The sequence below is a fragment of the Lissotriton vulgaris genome, chromosome 2_1 (assembly GCF_964263255.1).
Source record: "Lissotriton vulgaris chromosome 2_1, aLisVul1.2, whole genome shotgun sequence".
NCBI lineage: Eukaryota > Metazoa > Chordata > Amphibia > Caudata > Salamandridae > Lissotriton > Lissotriton vulgaris.
Window position 1 is genome coordinate 1,758,828,878 of NC_141687.1, and position 16,395 is coordinate 1,758,845,272.

At 44.8% G+C, this 16,395-nt stretch overlaps 1 protein-coding gene across 1 annotated transcript in view; it reads right to left on the reverse strand.

Annotated features, from left to right (window-relative positions):
* LOC147733247 (uncharacterized) overlaps positions 1–16,395 on the reverse strand; it is a 531,395-nt gene that overhangs the window by 72,286 nt on the left and 442,714 nt on the right. The window contains exon 10 of the mRNA XM_086957810.1: positions 2,510–2,619. Within this exon, the coding sequence (XP_086813936.1) occupies positions 2,510–2,619 (110 nt within the window). The remainder of the gene's footprint in view (positions 1–2,509; positions 2,620–16,395) is intronic.

Below are 16,395 nucleotides of genomic sequence, written 5' to 3' on the forward strand. Positions count from 1 at the left end.
GATTATTCACATTCTCTTGAGTAAGGGCCCGAAAGATGGTAAGTTGGCCCTGGGTAGAATTCTCCTCGATGGTCAGACAATTAGATTTAGGGGCATCAGGGGGTGTCTTAAGGAAGTCATCATGAATTAATTGCACCTTTGTTTGGAAAAAATTATCCATCTTGCTGCAGAAGGTTTGGTCAAATCTAAACTAATTAGCCTGCTGACGCTTGGAGGGTTTGGACTGATTTAACAAGGTCCTTAGAGGAGTTCCTAGTGGCCCCAATTCTGGTAGTGAAATAGTTCATCTTAGCTTATTTAATGGCCTGCTCGTTTTCTTCTAAGGCTAGGTTATATGCCAGTTTAAGTTCCTTACTATAATCAGCACTCCATAGTCGTTCAACTCTTCTGCATTTGGACTTTGTTTTTAATGTCCTGGCCATACCAGGGTAATGTCGCCTGGTATCTTCTTAATTAATGTTTTTTTCTGGGGCTACCTTATTGACCGCCGAGCTGATCCCTTCCTCAAATCGGTCAACTGCCACATTATTATCTGCGGCATGTGAAGGAGGGCATTTATCAAGAGACTCTTCAAGGTCGTTCTTCTGTATTTTATGCCAGTGTCGAGTCTTTACAAAAAGTGGACTCTTTGAAATGTGGTTGTTGCGCTGTGTTATTTTGATTTTAAAATGTACAGCTTTATGATCAGTCCAGGGTAGTGGGTACATTTTGACCAAAGTGATACCGGGGTTGTTGGTAAATATGCTGTGACCGGCCGAGTGAGTAGATTTCGAAACAGTTTGAGATAGACCGTGTGCTGCCAGATTGTCTGGTAGCCTAGCAGTGTCTGAATTGGTGACACTTAAATAACATTACAATGTTATGTATGTCCCTGAAAGTTCAAGCACAGGCAGCTGGATAAGGAAAACAAAATTGTCAGAGCTTATTACAGCGGGTAATACTAAATACTGTCTGCACTGCATGAAAACCGCAGAAGGGTGGTGCTCTCCGAAGGCGTACAACTATGTTTGACCAAGCCTCTTGCTTTGGAAACATTAATACACTTCTTGAATGGAGGAAACTTTATGATTCTCATGGGTGACTTATGAGGAGTGTAAAATGGGCACTCTAGGACATCTAGCACCTCCATAAGCCATCAGTTAAAGATACGTAGATTTAAATAGGGTGATGAGGTTAAAGAATAGAAAACATGGACGACACACAAGATATACTTATTAGTAACGATGAAGAATTATTAATAACTGGTGAGGGAAAATCAGCCATTTGATTAATGTTAGCTCTGCAGATTTATATTTTTGCCCTACATTGGGCCAATATCTGGATCAACCCAAACAGCAAGCCAATCAGGAGAGACCTAGGTGGACCACATATTCTTTCTGAAGGAACACAGCAAAGAAACAAAAGTCAATTTAAATCTACCCCCTTTCATGCTCAGTTTAGAGCATGCCAGGGTTCAGCATTATCCCCGAGTCTTTTGAAACCACTGGGGGAGTCTATTCTTTTTTATGGACTGAGATACAGCATAAATACCGAGGGTAGCAAACATATCACTAGTTTAAAAGAGACAATTTACCGCCTGATAACCTAAGAGGCTTACTTCCCTAGAAAAGCACCATTGGAGTACTATTCGTTATGCCTTAATTGTTCAGTTTGAAAATCCTAATGGATCAATTTGAAAAGCTGGCAAACACCCCCACCCTCTTGCCTCGATTCCTTGCCACCATGGTCTGGAGATGTTTACTTCTTTACAACACATACAAAGCCAGAGCGTACAAGCACCCTTTGCCATAAAACACCACCTAACATCTCTCTCAAAAACACATTGGGGGGAACAAATTGTAACTAGTTTCAGACAACTATACAGATTGTCTCTGACGCGGTTACTGCTTCCCATACCGCAATACGGTTAGTGAGGCCATACTGCAAAATATTCGCATCTTTCAATGAAACAATCTGCCCTGGGTGATTTCTGATCGCATATACAGTATCAAATGCCCGTTACAAGCCGAACGCATGCAACATGGCGGTTGCTAATTGCAAATAGCGGTGTGGCTTTTTCACAATTACTCCACTAACATATGACAAGAAATATACCATCATCATTTAAACAAAAGGCCGCCAAAGCCCAACAAATCAGTGGGACACGATAGGCCTAAGGACCATATCACCTGCTCTTGATTACAACCAATTCAACACACTGCTAGAGTGCACTGAAGCGGGTGGAAAGGGGCAAGAGACTCTAGCGAAACCATGACAGAATAGAAAAATGCTGCAACCCTACCATGCACGCAGAAGTATCTGAGGCTGAAACTTGGCAATCAGGCGCTAATCAAGAGATTGTACAGGTCTATCGGTCAGTATGCCAATAAAAGCTTCACTAGATTTTAACTAAGTAACAACTTCATCATGTGCCTTTACCAGTTATGTAAGGGACCTGAAATTCCACGGGTTGTACCAACTCTGACATACAAAGAGACAAACTGTGAGGGTGGCAATGGGGAGAACTGACTTGACTCCATAGCGGTCCCGGAACATGATGTGGTTGCGGAAGGTTCGGTTGACATCCAGGTCGATCTGTCTGATCTCATCTGAGAACCTCTTCGCCTGTTCTTTCATTCTCTGCAAGGAAGTAGAAGAAAGAAAAAGGGTGACATAGAATGAGGCAGTTAGGGAAAGGACAGTGAGAAAGATGCAGAAGATGGGAAGACAAAAATTATTAAAGCATAGTAGCTGTGTGAGACGAGACAATGAGAATGTAATTGAATAGAAGTTTGAGAAGGAGAGAACTAGAGATATTGAGACACGTGACTAAGGGGCAGACGTATCAACATCCGTGTTTGCGCTTCTCAAATAGCCAATTCTTAATATTCCATAATTGCGATTAGCAAATTGCGAAATCGCAATTAAGGAATACCTTCCCATTCATTTCTATGGCCCAGGGGGCCCATAGGAATGATTGGGAAGTCATTCTCAATTTGCGATTCACAATTTGAGAATCGCAAATTGAGAATAATTTCAAGGGTGTCATAAGGACCCCCTGATGCACCCCTGAAATGAACATGTGTGCGCATATGGCGAACATACATGCCCTAAGGTATGTATGTGCGCCACATGGCACCTTTACAAATGCCAAAAAGTGCATTTGTAAAAGATATCGCAAATTACCACCAACTTGAAGTTGGTGGTAATTTGAGATTTCTTAATGAGAAATCGCACAACTTGTGTGCTTGATACATAGCATTCAAGGAATCGCAATTTGCGAATCCTTAAATGCTTACGCAAAATTAGGAAATCACAAATTTTGAGATTCCTTAATTTTGCGTTGCGATTTTACTTATACATCGCGTTTTGCGAATTTTTTGTCGCAAACGCTGCTTTTTTTGCGAATCGCGTTTGCGACTAAAAAAACGGTTGATACATATGCCCCTATAGCTCTTATAACCTTCCTACAATTAAAAGTGTCTTCGAACATCAGCTCCCACTCTAATCGCTTTCATTCCAGAAACAAGAACAGCATCTATTGGATAGAAGAAAAGACAGCAGGAGCACTGATCGTTGGCGTTTGGGAATGAACCATAGAGTGTTGTGCAACAAGTAAGGCTGGGAAGTGTGCTGTGGCAGGAAAGGCTTCCTCAACAGTCTGGCATCAAGAAGTTGAGCCTAGGGTATCCCCAGGAAGACTAGCCTGGTAGATACATGGGAGATTTCCCCTCCAGACTGGAGCCTCTGAAATGCTCGCAAGCTAGGGCAGAAATAAAATAAGTCACACAGCTGATGAGGCCAGATCCGGTGGCCCAGTGGACTAATGAATCCACTCCAGGAATCTGTTTGATCTCATGTGCATAGCTTCGAATCTCGTGGGCCTCACTCAGCTTTTCATCCTTTTAAAATTGATAAAATTAGTTCCAAGGAGTTGGGCAAAAATTAACATCTGTAATCCAGAGCCAAGGCGTCCACTCCTTAGGTGTGTACATGCGCTTTACAAATGCACATTATGTTAGCCTTACTGGTAACAAGCTGCCTACAGCACTACTCCTGGAGACTTACTAGACAGCTCGAGACAGGAGTCGAAATCTCCGAGTGCAGCCCTGTGTACAGAGCGCGTTTGGCATAAAAACACATGCCAAGTGTTGGAGACATGAATGAGGAGTGCGCTAGTAGAGTAGGCATGTAGCAACTCAGCCTTGTAGCGTTTTGTGCACTACACTGTGCGCCTCCCAAAATAAGAGTACCGTACAATTGGAATATGTTGCTGTGGTGCAGCTGTAGACATCAGGTGGGGAAAACAGCTGCAATGATAATTCTCACAAATTCCTTTTCACAAAACCTGCCCCTTACACAGTCAACCCGTTCCCATGTGTTGTTTTCAGAAGAAATATAAAATACATTTCATTTCCACTCCAAGTTCAGAAGAAAGCAATGTTCCATACAGGGAAAAATGACATTGTTATATAATTCGTAATAGACAGCGTGAAGAGTACCACAGTAAAACACAAAGAGCATGTGTGTGGATAAAGTGCACACACTTTACCCAACAAAGTCAACAACCTTCAGAGTTAAATTTACACAGGCAAAAGCAAAAGAACACAGGCTGCTTGCTCTATTGAGTAGTGGTTGACAACCTGGTTTGCTACCTGGTCAGTTTAATACCCACATGCCCAGTATTTTAGTGTCCCCGACGGTACACAAATTACAAAATTACCTAAAACCTGCATTTTTTTACCCTTCACAGGACATACTTGAAACAGTAAATGCTAGAAGAAAACAGTTCGACAGCTGCTCTAATGACCTCTGACTGATAATTAAAGTAAACTCAGACAGGCCATGCTAAAAATACATACACTTTTATTTAAAGTTCAAATTAAGAATTATCGTCCAGATTCATCAAGCTTAATTGCGGTCGCAAAGGGCCAGATTCTGAGAATCTGGCCCTTTGCGAGTGCAATTTTTGCATTTGGGATTCATCATCTCAAATGCAACATTCGCTATTAAAGAATTCGCACATTTGCGAGGAATTGCATTTAAGGAATCTCTATTTGAGATTCCTTAAATGCAATTCATGAACCATTTTAAAATTGCGAAAACTCAATTTTGGGACGCTATTTAACCCCAGGTCAAACCTCGTGGTAAATAGCGAAAACTTAGAAAAATGCATTTAAATGCATTTTTCTAAGTTACATGTTACACACACACATGTCCTTTGGACATGTGTGTGCGCAACACCAATGTAGATTACATTTCAGGGGTGCTACAGGGTGTCCTTTGGACACCCCTGGCACCCTTGAAATCGAAATCCTTATTTGCGATTAGCAAATTGCTAATCGCAAATAAGGAATGACTCCCCATTCATTCCTATGGGCTTTTAGGCCCATAGGAATGAATGGGGAGTTATTCCTTATTTGCGATTAGCAATTTGCTAATCGCAAATAAGGAGGCTGTAGGAATCACAATTTATTTAGCGATTTCTACATGAATTCCGATTTGCAAGTCCTTAATAGCGATTCCTTAATAATCGCTATTAAGGACTCGCAAATCGGGACATTGATGAATCTACCTGTTAGTCCCAGCCTTTGTAGAATCTTAAACTTGAATAGATGGCCGGTATGTTATCTCGGAACAGGCGCAAACCCTATTGACAATGGAGCTGCCTGTCTCATGGAGGTCTTACACGCTCAAAGATGAGCCTTTGAGAGTGAAAGTGCACAAACTTTAGCACTTTTTTATTTCCATTTCAAGAGCTTGCTAACAAAAGTAAGCAGCAGTCCTAGATAACTTAATCAGGCACAAGCAGTGGAGCACCGACTGTTTGCTCTGCTAACTAAAGGATACTAGAGCTGGGAAAGTCAAGAAATTAACAGGGCGAGCCGAGCCAAAGATTTGGCTGGGCTCAGAGAGCCTGTGCACGAGCCAAGCCCTGCCAATAATTGGCATGGAAGTCATGTAAAAATAAAATAAAGTCGCTTCAAAAGTCAAAAAATGTTGAAGCATTTAACGACGAAGTGTTCTACCTTACCACGTTTGATTATATCACTGCACTGTGAGGCACTTATTAAAGGTGATCATTTGAAAACATTCCTGCCCCTGACAACAATGCCACTGGTGAACTAAGGGGCAAGTGACTTGTCATGTATACCCTATAATATATAACCTGGATTCTTAAATGGAGCAGCATTACAATATAATAAATCAAACACGTTATTTTCAGACAGCAATTTGAAAGCGTGATAATTAAAAAAGGAAGCTTTGTTAAAAAAATATTTGTCAAGGATCACACAATTTTATGAAGCTGGGAACCCGGGATTGGTCATATGTTTCCTTGTTTCACATTGTACAGTTCAGCCACTAAATGAGTATCTGTTTCTCGTGCCCGTTTTACATAGGTCGTCTGCTTTGCCTATTCTTCTAGGCGCATGACGGTAGAATGTAGGTGGCAGACAGAAGACACATCAAAGCTCGGCTCGCTTTGGGCTCGAAGGGTCCGAGCGTTCCTTGAGCTGCACCACAGCCTGACATCAGGCTCGAGCATGGCTCGAGCATTCAGTGGCTCGCTCACATCTAAAGACTACAGGACATCAAATATGGTGGGTGGCAGTACCAACACGACACTCGTGACACCAGAGCATATCGCCAGCATCATCTGCCCGGCAGTTCATAAAGTTTGAAAGTTGTTTCCTAGCTGCGCCTCTACTTGGATTTCAGAGTTGCAGTGTGGCTTGATTAACTAGTGTTGATGGCTTTTCAAGCTTTGTGTTAATTTTATTTTGACAAACAGAAGTGCGATCCCTTAAACACTATGAAGTGCTCTTCAATGGATATTCACATGTCTGTATCGAATATTCCCTTGACGAGATGCCAACAGCACTTCTCTGGCAGTGATACCGATGTCCGAGGCCCACAGTTCTCTTCGTTGACCTGATGCCAGTCATGAGGGCAGAAAACACAGCTAAGCTCATTTTAGGTCTCGCCTATGCAGCGCGCATGCCCTGCATAGGAGAAAGACCTAATGCCATCGGCACAGCTTTCCCTGCAAAGACGTGCACGCGTTGCATTGCTTGCAATGGCAACGCGTGCACGTCTGGCCATTTCCTTGCGGGAGCGCGCACCCCATATGGTCGCATGCTCCCGGGACTGGGCCAGGGACAGACTAATTTGCATGTAGCCAGGTTCTGAGCTGGGATAGTGCAGTGAGCTAAAAAACGGTGATGGATCAAGCTCTGATCTCTTGACTGGGTAGGAGTGTTCTGCTTAATTCAGATACTCTGTTCATCACCACCCCCCTTTTCTGAATCGTTTTGTCCACCATAAGCGTGGAAGGGTATGCTCAGACATGAGTCCCTTGCTCACTGCACCATCAGGATTCAAGCAAGCCGGGCCGAAGACGGCTGTAATGCCAGAAACCGGTCCCCGGAAGCTTGTTTCCTTTCCAGTAAAAGAATTGGCTTGGTAGTTTGGTCTGCCCTGTTCCCATGATGCACTGGGCCAGGGACAGACTAATTTGCATGTAGCCAGGTTCTGAGCTGGGATGGTGCAGTGAGCTAAAAAACAGTGATGGATCAAGCCCTGATCTCTTGACTGGGTAGGAGTGTTCTGCTTAATTCAGATACTCTGTTCATCACCACCCCCCTTTTCTGAATCGTTTTGTCCACCATAAGCGTTTAAGGGTATGCTCAGACATGAGTCCCTTGCTCACTGCACCATCAGGATTCAAGCAAGCCGGGCCGAAGATGGCTGTAATGCCAGAAACGGGTCCCCGGAAGCTTGTTTCCTTTCCAGTAAAAGAATTGGCTTGGTAGTTTGGTCTGCCGTGTTCCCATGATGCACTGGGCCGGGGGCAGACTAATTTGCATGTAGCCAGGTTCTGAGCTGGGATGGTGCAGTGAGCTAAAAAACGGTGATGGATCAAGCCCTGATCTCTTGACTGGGTAGGAGTGTTCTGCTTAATTCAGATACTCTGTTCATCACCACCCCCCTTTTCTGAATCGTTCAATGACAGTGAGGCAGAAGTGGTAATAGAAACAGAGTTAAGTTGGGAGCTCTGAACTGCTACGGGGTCTGCTGCTAACCTCTGAATTGAAGACTTTGTCCACCACACATTACCGCTCATGTCAGTCCAATACTTCTTCCGGAAACAGAGAAAGACCCGACACTGTGCCACGCACGTGCGGATTGATAGGCGCCTGCGCTTTCCGAAGCCTTTGGACTAAAGCAAGCGCGCGGCTCTCCTGAATTGACCCGGGTTTATATATTAATCAATGAAAGCCAATTACTTTCAAGAAATTCTCAGCGCGGAGAACTGTGACTTTGCAAGAAAAAACAAATGTACTGATCCCAGAGTCTATTTTGCTCACTAGAACCGACAGTGCTTTTCAAATGCATCATCTCTGTAGCCCTAGAGGGGTCCAGAGCTTGACACAGAACCAAGTGCATAAGAAAATGGTGACACATTTCTGTTGCTGTTCAGGGAAAGGTGCCTCACTGTTACTGACCTCTCCCCTCTCCCCACCGCTCCATTAGCATATTTAGTTGTTACCAACTTGCCCTCCTGTTTATTCTATCAGTATTTTCAGTTATTTTATTGCATCTGTATCTCCTCTTACAAAGTCCTCAAGTAAGGGGTCTTGGTGCAATCGTCCACAATACTCTTGATATGCCTGGCAAGTCTGAGTCGCCCCGGGTGTGGGGGTGGGGGGACAGGGGTTATGACGAGTACACTTTTCCCCAGAAATACAGGTCAAACATTGCATCTTTGTGCACAATTTCCCTAAATACTGGTTAACCCCCCACCCCGTGTTGTACGCATCGTGTGCATCTGTGTAGCTCACCTTCACCACCAGACATGCTTGTGACTACCAGTTGTTTATTGGTAGTTGAGTTAATTTACATGGGGAGGATGAAAGTCTGAATGGACCAGCTGGGATTCAGGATTGTCACCATGGAGTCAAACACACAGTGCTTCAGAGGATGCTTTACACTGCTGACTCATTGAACAAGCAGCAGTTCAAACAATCTGGGGACGCACTTTCACAAGGCCTACCATTGTTAACAAGCATTGGCATAGGCAATAGGTCTCGCCTTTGGGACCTTATGCCAATGCCTGTTTTACTAGTTGAAAACCGAGGGAGGAAAACCTTAGCTTTGTCTGCAACTTTTACCTAGACGTGTGTTTGTGTACATTTGAAACAAACCATTAATCATGCTGTCGGTTTAGTAACGTAATTATTTATATCGTCTATCCATTCTCATGATAACCATATTTAGCGCTTGAAAAATTACCTGTCCTGCAGTGCATTTTCGTGTGGGTTTGTGTAATTATGAACCAATAAAAATGCTCACAGTTTTCAGACTCCATATTACCCATATGTGCTTCTAACATGGCGGCCCCTGCCACAGTAACGCGACGGGCCTGCCTTTCCTTGGGGAACTACTAAGCATTTGCAACTCAAGCCTGCAAGAACCTCAAGACAATCCTGAATTATGAGCTTTAACACATGCAGACTTGAATGAGTACTTTTAAAAGCATGGTCTATCCCCAAACTTCAAATAATAACGTGTAGTGAAGCACAACCTGTCTTTGATTGCAAAACATTGATAAATATGATACCAATCAGGAATTTTGAAGGGTTGTATCCAACACGCCCCTTTCTGACACAGAATCAGTAGCCATTTGGAATTTCATTTTAGAAGTCAAAAAGCATTTCCCACTTCTCAAATTAGAGTGGTAAGCAGCAATAAGCATTTAAATGGTCGCAAAAGCCGAATTATAGCATTGTTAACCGTTAAAATTATTTGTTCATTTGGCCCTAAGATATCTCGAGTGGTCCTGCGGGGAGATGAGTCCCGTATGCAGGCCTGCACACCATAAACATAAACTGGGCAGGTGTGCTTTGAAAGTTTGTGTACATATTAAGTGGAACTAATGCATAGAAGGGGTATGCACAAAGCAGCTTTAGCAATGGGTTTAACATTTTTAATTATGCTAATAAGAGGAATGTGTATACCTAGGGTTAAGTGGTCTTAAATAAGTTAAGGTCCAGCTCCCAAAGCTTCAAATAAGGTCCATGTTAGGAAGAGATGGTTAATGCCAGATCACTGCCTGGCATCCCAAATGCGAAAGGTGGAGGTGCAGGGCTAAGTACTATGATGCAGGGGTTAACAAAGGGTCCTGCAGGCAAGGGACCATTCAAGAGGGGCTTCATTCAACCCAAGGCCAATGAATGTGAGATAGGGGAGACTCCGGGGACCTTCAGCACATCCTGCATGGAGGCCCCAGTTACGTCACTGAGTGTGGGGGGGGGGATTGACATAAGTGATGATCTAAGTTAGAAGCCAGCCACACTACTTTATTCCTGAGAAGTATAAACGCCAGGGCAGCAGCGCTGTTGACCACTTTCAAGATGCACTCTGCACACTACCAGGGCAACCCCGGCCACGGCCATGCTGCCGGAGAGTCTTGCATCACAAACGGAAGTGGCAAGTGATCATGGTGCTGAGCATGAAAGGAGTACTGTGGGTCTTGGGATGAAAGCCGCGTTATGAAAGTAGGTTCAATACACACACCCATGCTTCTACCCCGGCATGCCCTCGTGGTGCCCTCGCTCTCCGAAGCTCCTTTCATGATGGTGTCTGGATAGCAGTAGCTGCGACTGCATCTGACAGACCTTGCTCTCGGCGGCACGTGCTCCTCTGCAGTACTTGGATACATTTGCAAGAGAACGGCTGGGCCCGACGTGGGTATTACAACATCCCGGGCTGAGGTGAAAGCTCAGGCCCCGGTATTTGTCTTTGAAGCTGTTTCGGGCACAAAGAGCCGGCAGGTAGCGTGCGGCATTTACCCAGTCTGTGCTTCTGCTGTGAATGTGTAACCTTTTTACCTCTCTCGCCTCGGCCCTCGGTAATTGCCGCACTCGTCTCTTGTTGACTGTCATGCCACAAAGCTAGGTTCTGAGAGGAGGGCAAACAGGAAGTGACCCAAGGCAGACGGGCTGGGGCTGATAGCTCAGACACGTACGGCAGGAGCAGCAGCACTCACGCACAGATAACAAGCCCGGGAGTATTGTGTGCGCACGCTGGTGCCCCCCGCTGTAGAAAAACAGATGGCACACTGTGCGTAACCGCAAGCCGTAGGCCGTGAGCGGCTACAATTCCTGGCAACGGTGGGACATACACCCACCTTTGCCCAATTGCGTGCTGTCTTCACACGCAAAGAGCAACAAACAAACACACGCACGAGCGTGTCCTGAGTCCTGAGTGATTCCAAGAGGTCGTTTTACCTAGGGGAGCGCATGGGAGCTGCACTAGGCTCGACCTAAAAATAAGGTTCTACGTGATTTTAAATACCTTCTTAAGGTTTGCATGATTTTTGTAAACCGAATAAACAAATTATTATTATTACTACTGTTGCTATTATTTTTTTTAGTATTATTATTCTGAAGTAGTCTATCCCGTCTTACTTCTCCAGTAGAATATTTAGCCATCCTGGCAAACTCTATGCCCAGACTGAGACCTCACACAAGCCAGAGCTCAGTTTCCTGCCTGTGTGATGTTTGGAGGTTCGCTGGCTTTGATGCATTCCGCCCCTCTAAGGCAGGGCAGCTGCACCCAGGCACCTTTTCAGGATAAGAGGCGTCCTTACAGTGACGCAGGGGAAATGTACTAACATTTACCAGTTCGGGCCAGAGACGTTTTAAGGGATGGGAAAAGTGGGTTCTGGCCCAGGGCCACATCCTTTAAGGGGGCCCCCTGATAGAGCCGCCTCTGCAGAGAGTCTTGTTCTAATGACCTTGCATACTTCTTAAACAGAGTGTTTTAAATACCTTTTTCTTTTAATTAATTTTTAATGTGTGTGATGTGTGAAGGAATTACAGACATTTTGCAGAGGCATATTGTGTTTGTGATTCATGCGACATTACTAAAAACAGGTTATTTTATATCAAAAAAGGCCCTTGCATTTGAGAAATAAGAGGGTGTCACAGAGATTATTTGCTGTATTTTTTGTGAGGGGCTGCTGTGCTGTAATATTGAAAAACACATCACTATATCTGAATATTAGATCAAAACACATTAAGAATGTAGACAAGTGGGTCTGTGCACTGTCAGTGACTTGGCCAAAGGGGGCATCAAAGAGCTGAAATTGAATCACAAATTCAAAGCTGTTCCAAACATGGGTCCCCAAAAATACCTTTGGCCCAGGGTGCTCGAAATTCTTAAGATGTATCTGGTTCAGGTGGTCTCCTTAAGTTCGTTTTGAAGTATTATCTAATGAGCAAGGTGTGTTCCAGCCGTCTTTTTTGTATGGTCGGTATACTCTGTCCCTACTCACCACTCTGGGTGATAGGACGTTGCTGGGCCAAAGGATGGCCAAATAAATGCTACTCACCGCTGCTTTAACCCTAATACAGTTCTCCATTGGACAGCAGCGGCTCCTCCGCTATGGAGGAAGAGCGTCGTCCCTCTGCTTTTTAGCAGTGTTAAAAAGGAAAAATAAAATTATAATAATTCACTGTCATTATAATTTTATTTTTCCTTGCCTTGCTGAAGCCAGTTTGGGACAGGGATTGACTGTCGTTACAGCCAGCAGGGAAGGAGTGGTATGTGCACTTAAGTGTGCATTCCGGTTTAACCGGCAGTCTTGGGCTGGCCAGTCATGTGCACTTTGCATGTTCTCCACCGTGCTGTAACGCACAACCTGTGTGCAGATCATACAAAGGCGACCAAACACTGCGCTGCTGTCATGGTGACAGTAGTACACAGGCTCCCCTAATTACTTCCTATTTCATACCATGCCGTACACAAGAATATCTATTGCTAACTATAAGGACCCCCTGTTTTTCTCCCGAAGGGCCCAGGACCAACTCAGAAATTTGGCCACCCCAATAACTGCAATCTCGTTACAACCAGCTTTCAATAGCCTTTTGGTGACCAGTGCAGAACTGGTCACCAAAGATCTACATAAGGGATTAAGTCACACATTCCGAGGTTGCTGATAGGCAGGACAAACGTAAAGGAGATGTCCAATATCTTCAATTTCATCAGGACAAAACGGACATTTATCTCCTGTACCTGTTATCCAAATGCATGTGAACTTCCTAAGTGGTAGTGTCTCCACTCGGAACTGGTGGTAAAGCTTGCGATCTCTAGGCTTCGTTATTAGATCCCAATAGCTTTCCATACAGGGTTCATCTTTAAGGTCACAAAACTCTCTAGACAGGGATGAGCTAGTCAAAGTGGAGTACCTCCCGATTTTAATGAGGTTCCAGTAAGCAGTTCTATAAATTAATTTAGATGGGAAATTTTCAGACTAAGGACTATCCCACAAATCCCTCATCCCCATTTCGATGAGCAAAGATTTAATACTAGATAACCATGTGATTTTATTCGAACAGTCCAGTCCCCTGACTTCTGTCAGGCCCCTTGCAAATAAGTGTAGTTCTGGTGTAATCCACAGCCTTCTCCAGAAGGCCAGCATCCTATACCGTGCAATATCCTTTATTGCATGGCAACCAAGGTCTAACAGCAGGGGGATACGCAGGGTAGATTTGGGGAGGCCCACGATTGATCTTAGGAATTTGTTCTGGGCTAATGCTAGACAATGTAAATTACATGCTCCCCATATCTCAGCCCCGTACAAAAATCCAGGAATAATTTTAGTGGAGTACATTTTGGCAACAGGAGCCATCGGCTTGGTGTGTGACTGCCTATGTTTCAATGCCAGTAACTTTAATTGTGGAGACCAATTCAATTTCTCGCCAAAGGTAACCCCCAAGTAGGTGAAGACATTAGTCTGCTCCAAGAGTTTTCCGCTCATGAAAACTCTTGATGTTATGGGTTTAGCCCCATGGAGCACCATAAACTTAGTCTTCTCTACATTGACCACCAGTTCATGATTACAGCAGAACTCCTCAAAGCGAGACAGAGTCAACTGTAGCCCCTGTCTCGTCTTCGATAAAATCAGGGTGTCATCTGCAAACATAAGCAGGGGCACCCTTTGTCCAGCTAGCATAGGCGCGTCCGTAGGGAAGTTATCGAAGTACTGGACCACCCCATTTATAAAAAGTGAAAATAGGGTGGGAGCCAGCACGGACCCTTGTCGGACGCCTGTCCCCAATACAAATTTCTCTGTGACCTCCCCAGGTTTGCCCCAGCGGACCTGGGCATAATTGGAACTATGAAGTCTTACCACTCAGGAAACTAGTTGCTTGGACATCCCCAGTCCTAGCAAAACGTCCCACAATTTAGATCTTGGAACTAGGTCAAACGCAGATTTTAGGTCCACGAAAGCAGCAAAGATCATACCTTTTCCCAGCAGTACCTCCTTCCAGTAAAGCATGACAAATCTAAAGACTTGGTCCAGGGTCCCCATATTGGCCCGGAACCCAGCTTGTAGTGGGGTAAGGATATCCTTTTCAAGCATCCAGCACTGGATCCTGCCCAATATAACTCTTGCTACGATTTTCTGCAGGGCATCGATAAGGCTTATAGGCCTATAATTAGCCGGCACGGAGCGATCACCCTTCTTATAAATCGGGATGATTGCCTCCCGCACCATGATGCGGGAATTGGAGCTCCCTCTGCTCTGGCGTTAATTAGGTTCGTAATATATGGGATCAAGAGATCAGGGTCCTGCTTAAAAAAGTCTGCTGGGATGCAATCAGGCCCAGGAGCCTTGCCACTTGGAATAATCTGCAGAACTGCCTCAACCTCTTTAGTGCTAAATAGCACAAGGGTTTCTAAGCTAATGTGCGGGGCATGGGCATCACTTTTAGTGCCCTTCTGAAATTGAGCTTCAAAAAAGGCAACCCACTGCTGCGGTTCCACATTGTATTTGGGATAACTGACCTTTGCCCATTTCCCCATTTTATCAAGTCCCAAAACTGGTTCATGTTCCTACCTTGACATGTTAGCAGCAGGTCCTACCAGTGCCCCTCGTCCCAATCTCTCTTTGCCTTTCGTAAGGCAGATTTGTAGGCTACTCTAGACAGTTGGATAGTACGGTGGTTCCTTGATTTAATGGCTGCCACTTAAGCCTTCTGAGCAAGCCTACACAATTCGTTGTACCATGAGTTGGGTTTAAGGTTGGAGATCTTCCTTATTGGCTTGGTATTGACCAAAAAGTTGTTCAACCCAGTAAAAAGCTCATTATGAATCCCTGCTCATTTATTATTAAGAACCTCTTATGTTCCACATTCATTAAGTTCCTTTAATGACCCTGACACTAGGGCCCTGATTCCTTGCCTCTTCCTTTCATCAAGGGCCACCTTGGCCCATCGGACCCTTCTCAGGTCGTTAGCCATGATTACTTGGATAGGACAGGTATCAGCCTCCATAGAAAGCTTGCCGCAGAAGCTCCTTTCATTCAGAGTGAGGACCAAGGGGTTGTGATCACTTTCGGGGCGACTTTGAACTTCCATGTCTAAAACTAGTGATCATATTTCCACATTCTCTAGAATGTAGTCTATGCAGCTTTGAGATCGCCCATTATCAAAGGTTGCCGCACCCCGAGCGTCGGACACTGCCCTTCCGTTAACCGCCCTGAGGCCCCATTCCAAACACAAACCTTTAACTTGGAGGGCCACCTCAGTCCATTTTTTAATTGGCTGGAGGTCCAACTGTGGCACACCCCAGAGCGCATCCACCTCATAACTGAGCCTACCATCTTCCTCATCCAGGGGCTCAAAGCAGGTATTAAAATCTCCTGCAATTAGTAGATTTGCATTATGAGCACTATCTGCAAGATATGTCTCTAGAGAAACAATAACCTGTGAGCACTTACCACCCGGTTGGCCCCATGCATAAACATTAAACAAGAGTAAGTCCAGGCCCTTTGTAGATTTAACTCTAATGACCAGAATGTCTGGACTATCAAGATAGATCTCATCTACAGTTCTCCCCTCATGTTGCCTTACCCAACAGGTTAACCCCCCCTCCCCCACTGCTCTCCCTCTATGGCCCCTTATTGCTGGTTTAGAGAAATTTAAATACCCAGTGTGGAACACGGGAGCAGTTGCCCAGGTTTCTTGGAATGCCCAAATATCTACACCTTCGATATAGGATGACCAGTCGGCTGAAATAACCTTTGACTCCAGACCCGCTATGTTCCAAGAAGATATAGCCATCTGAGTTATCTGGGGAGCAGAGTCAGCACACCCAGAGGTGGCTACTTTTGCCAATAAGAGTTTGTCGGGCACCAATGCCATGAGAGTTTGGGAGAGGGTTGGTGCTTTACAAACTACTGGAATAAAGGAGCCAGGCGGCGTAATGATCCTTGCCAATTCCTCAACACCCCGTTCACTAAACCCCCTGTGCGTCCGCCCCCTGTCAATCAATTTCTTCCAGCGTGGAAAAGGCCTCAAAGCGATTGTTAAGCTGGATAGAAAAGTTAGGCCTGAGGCAGTCACC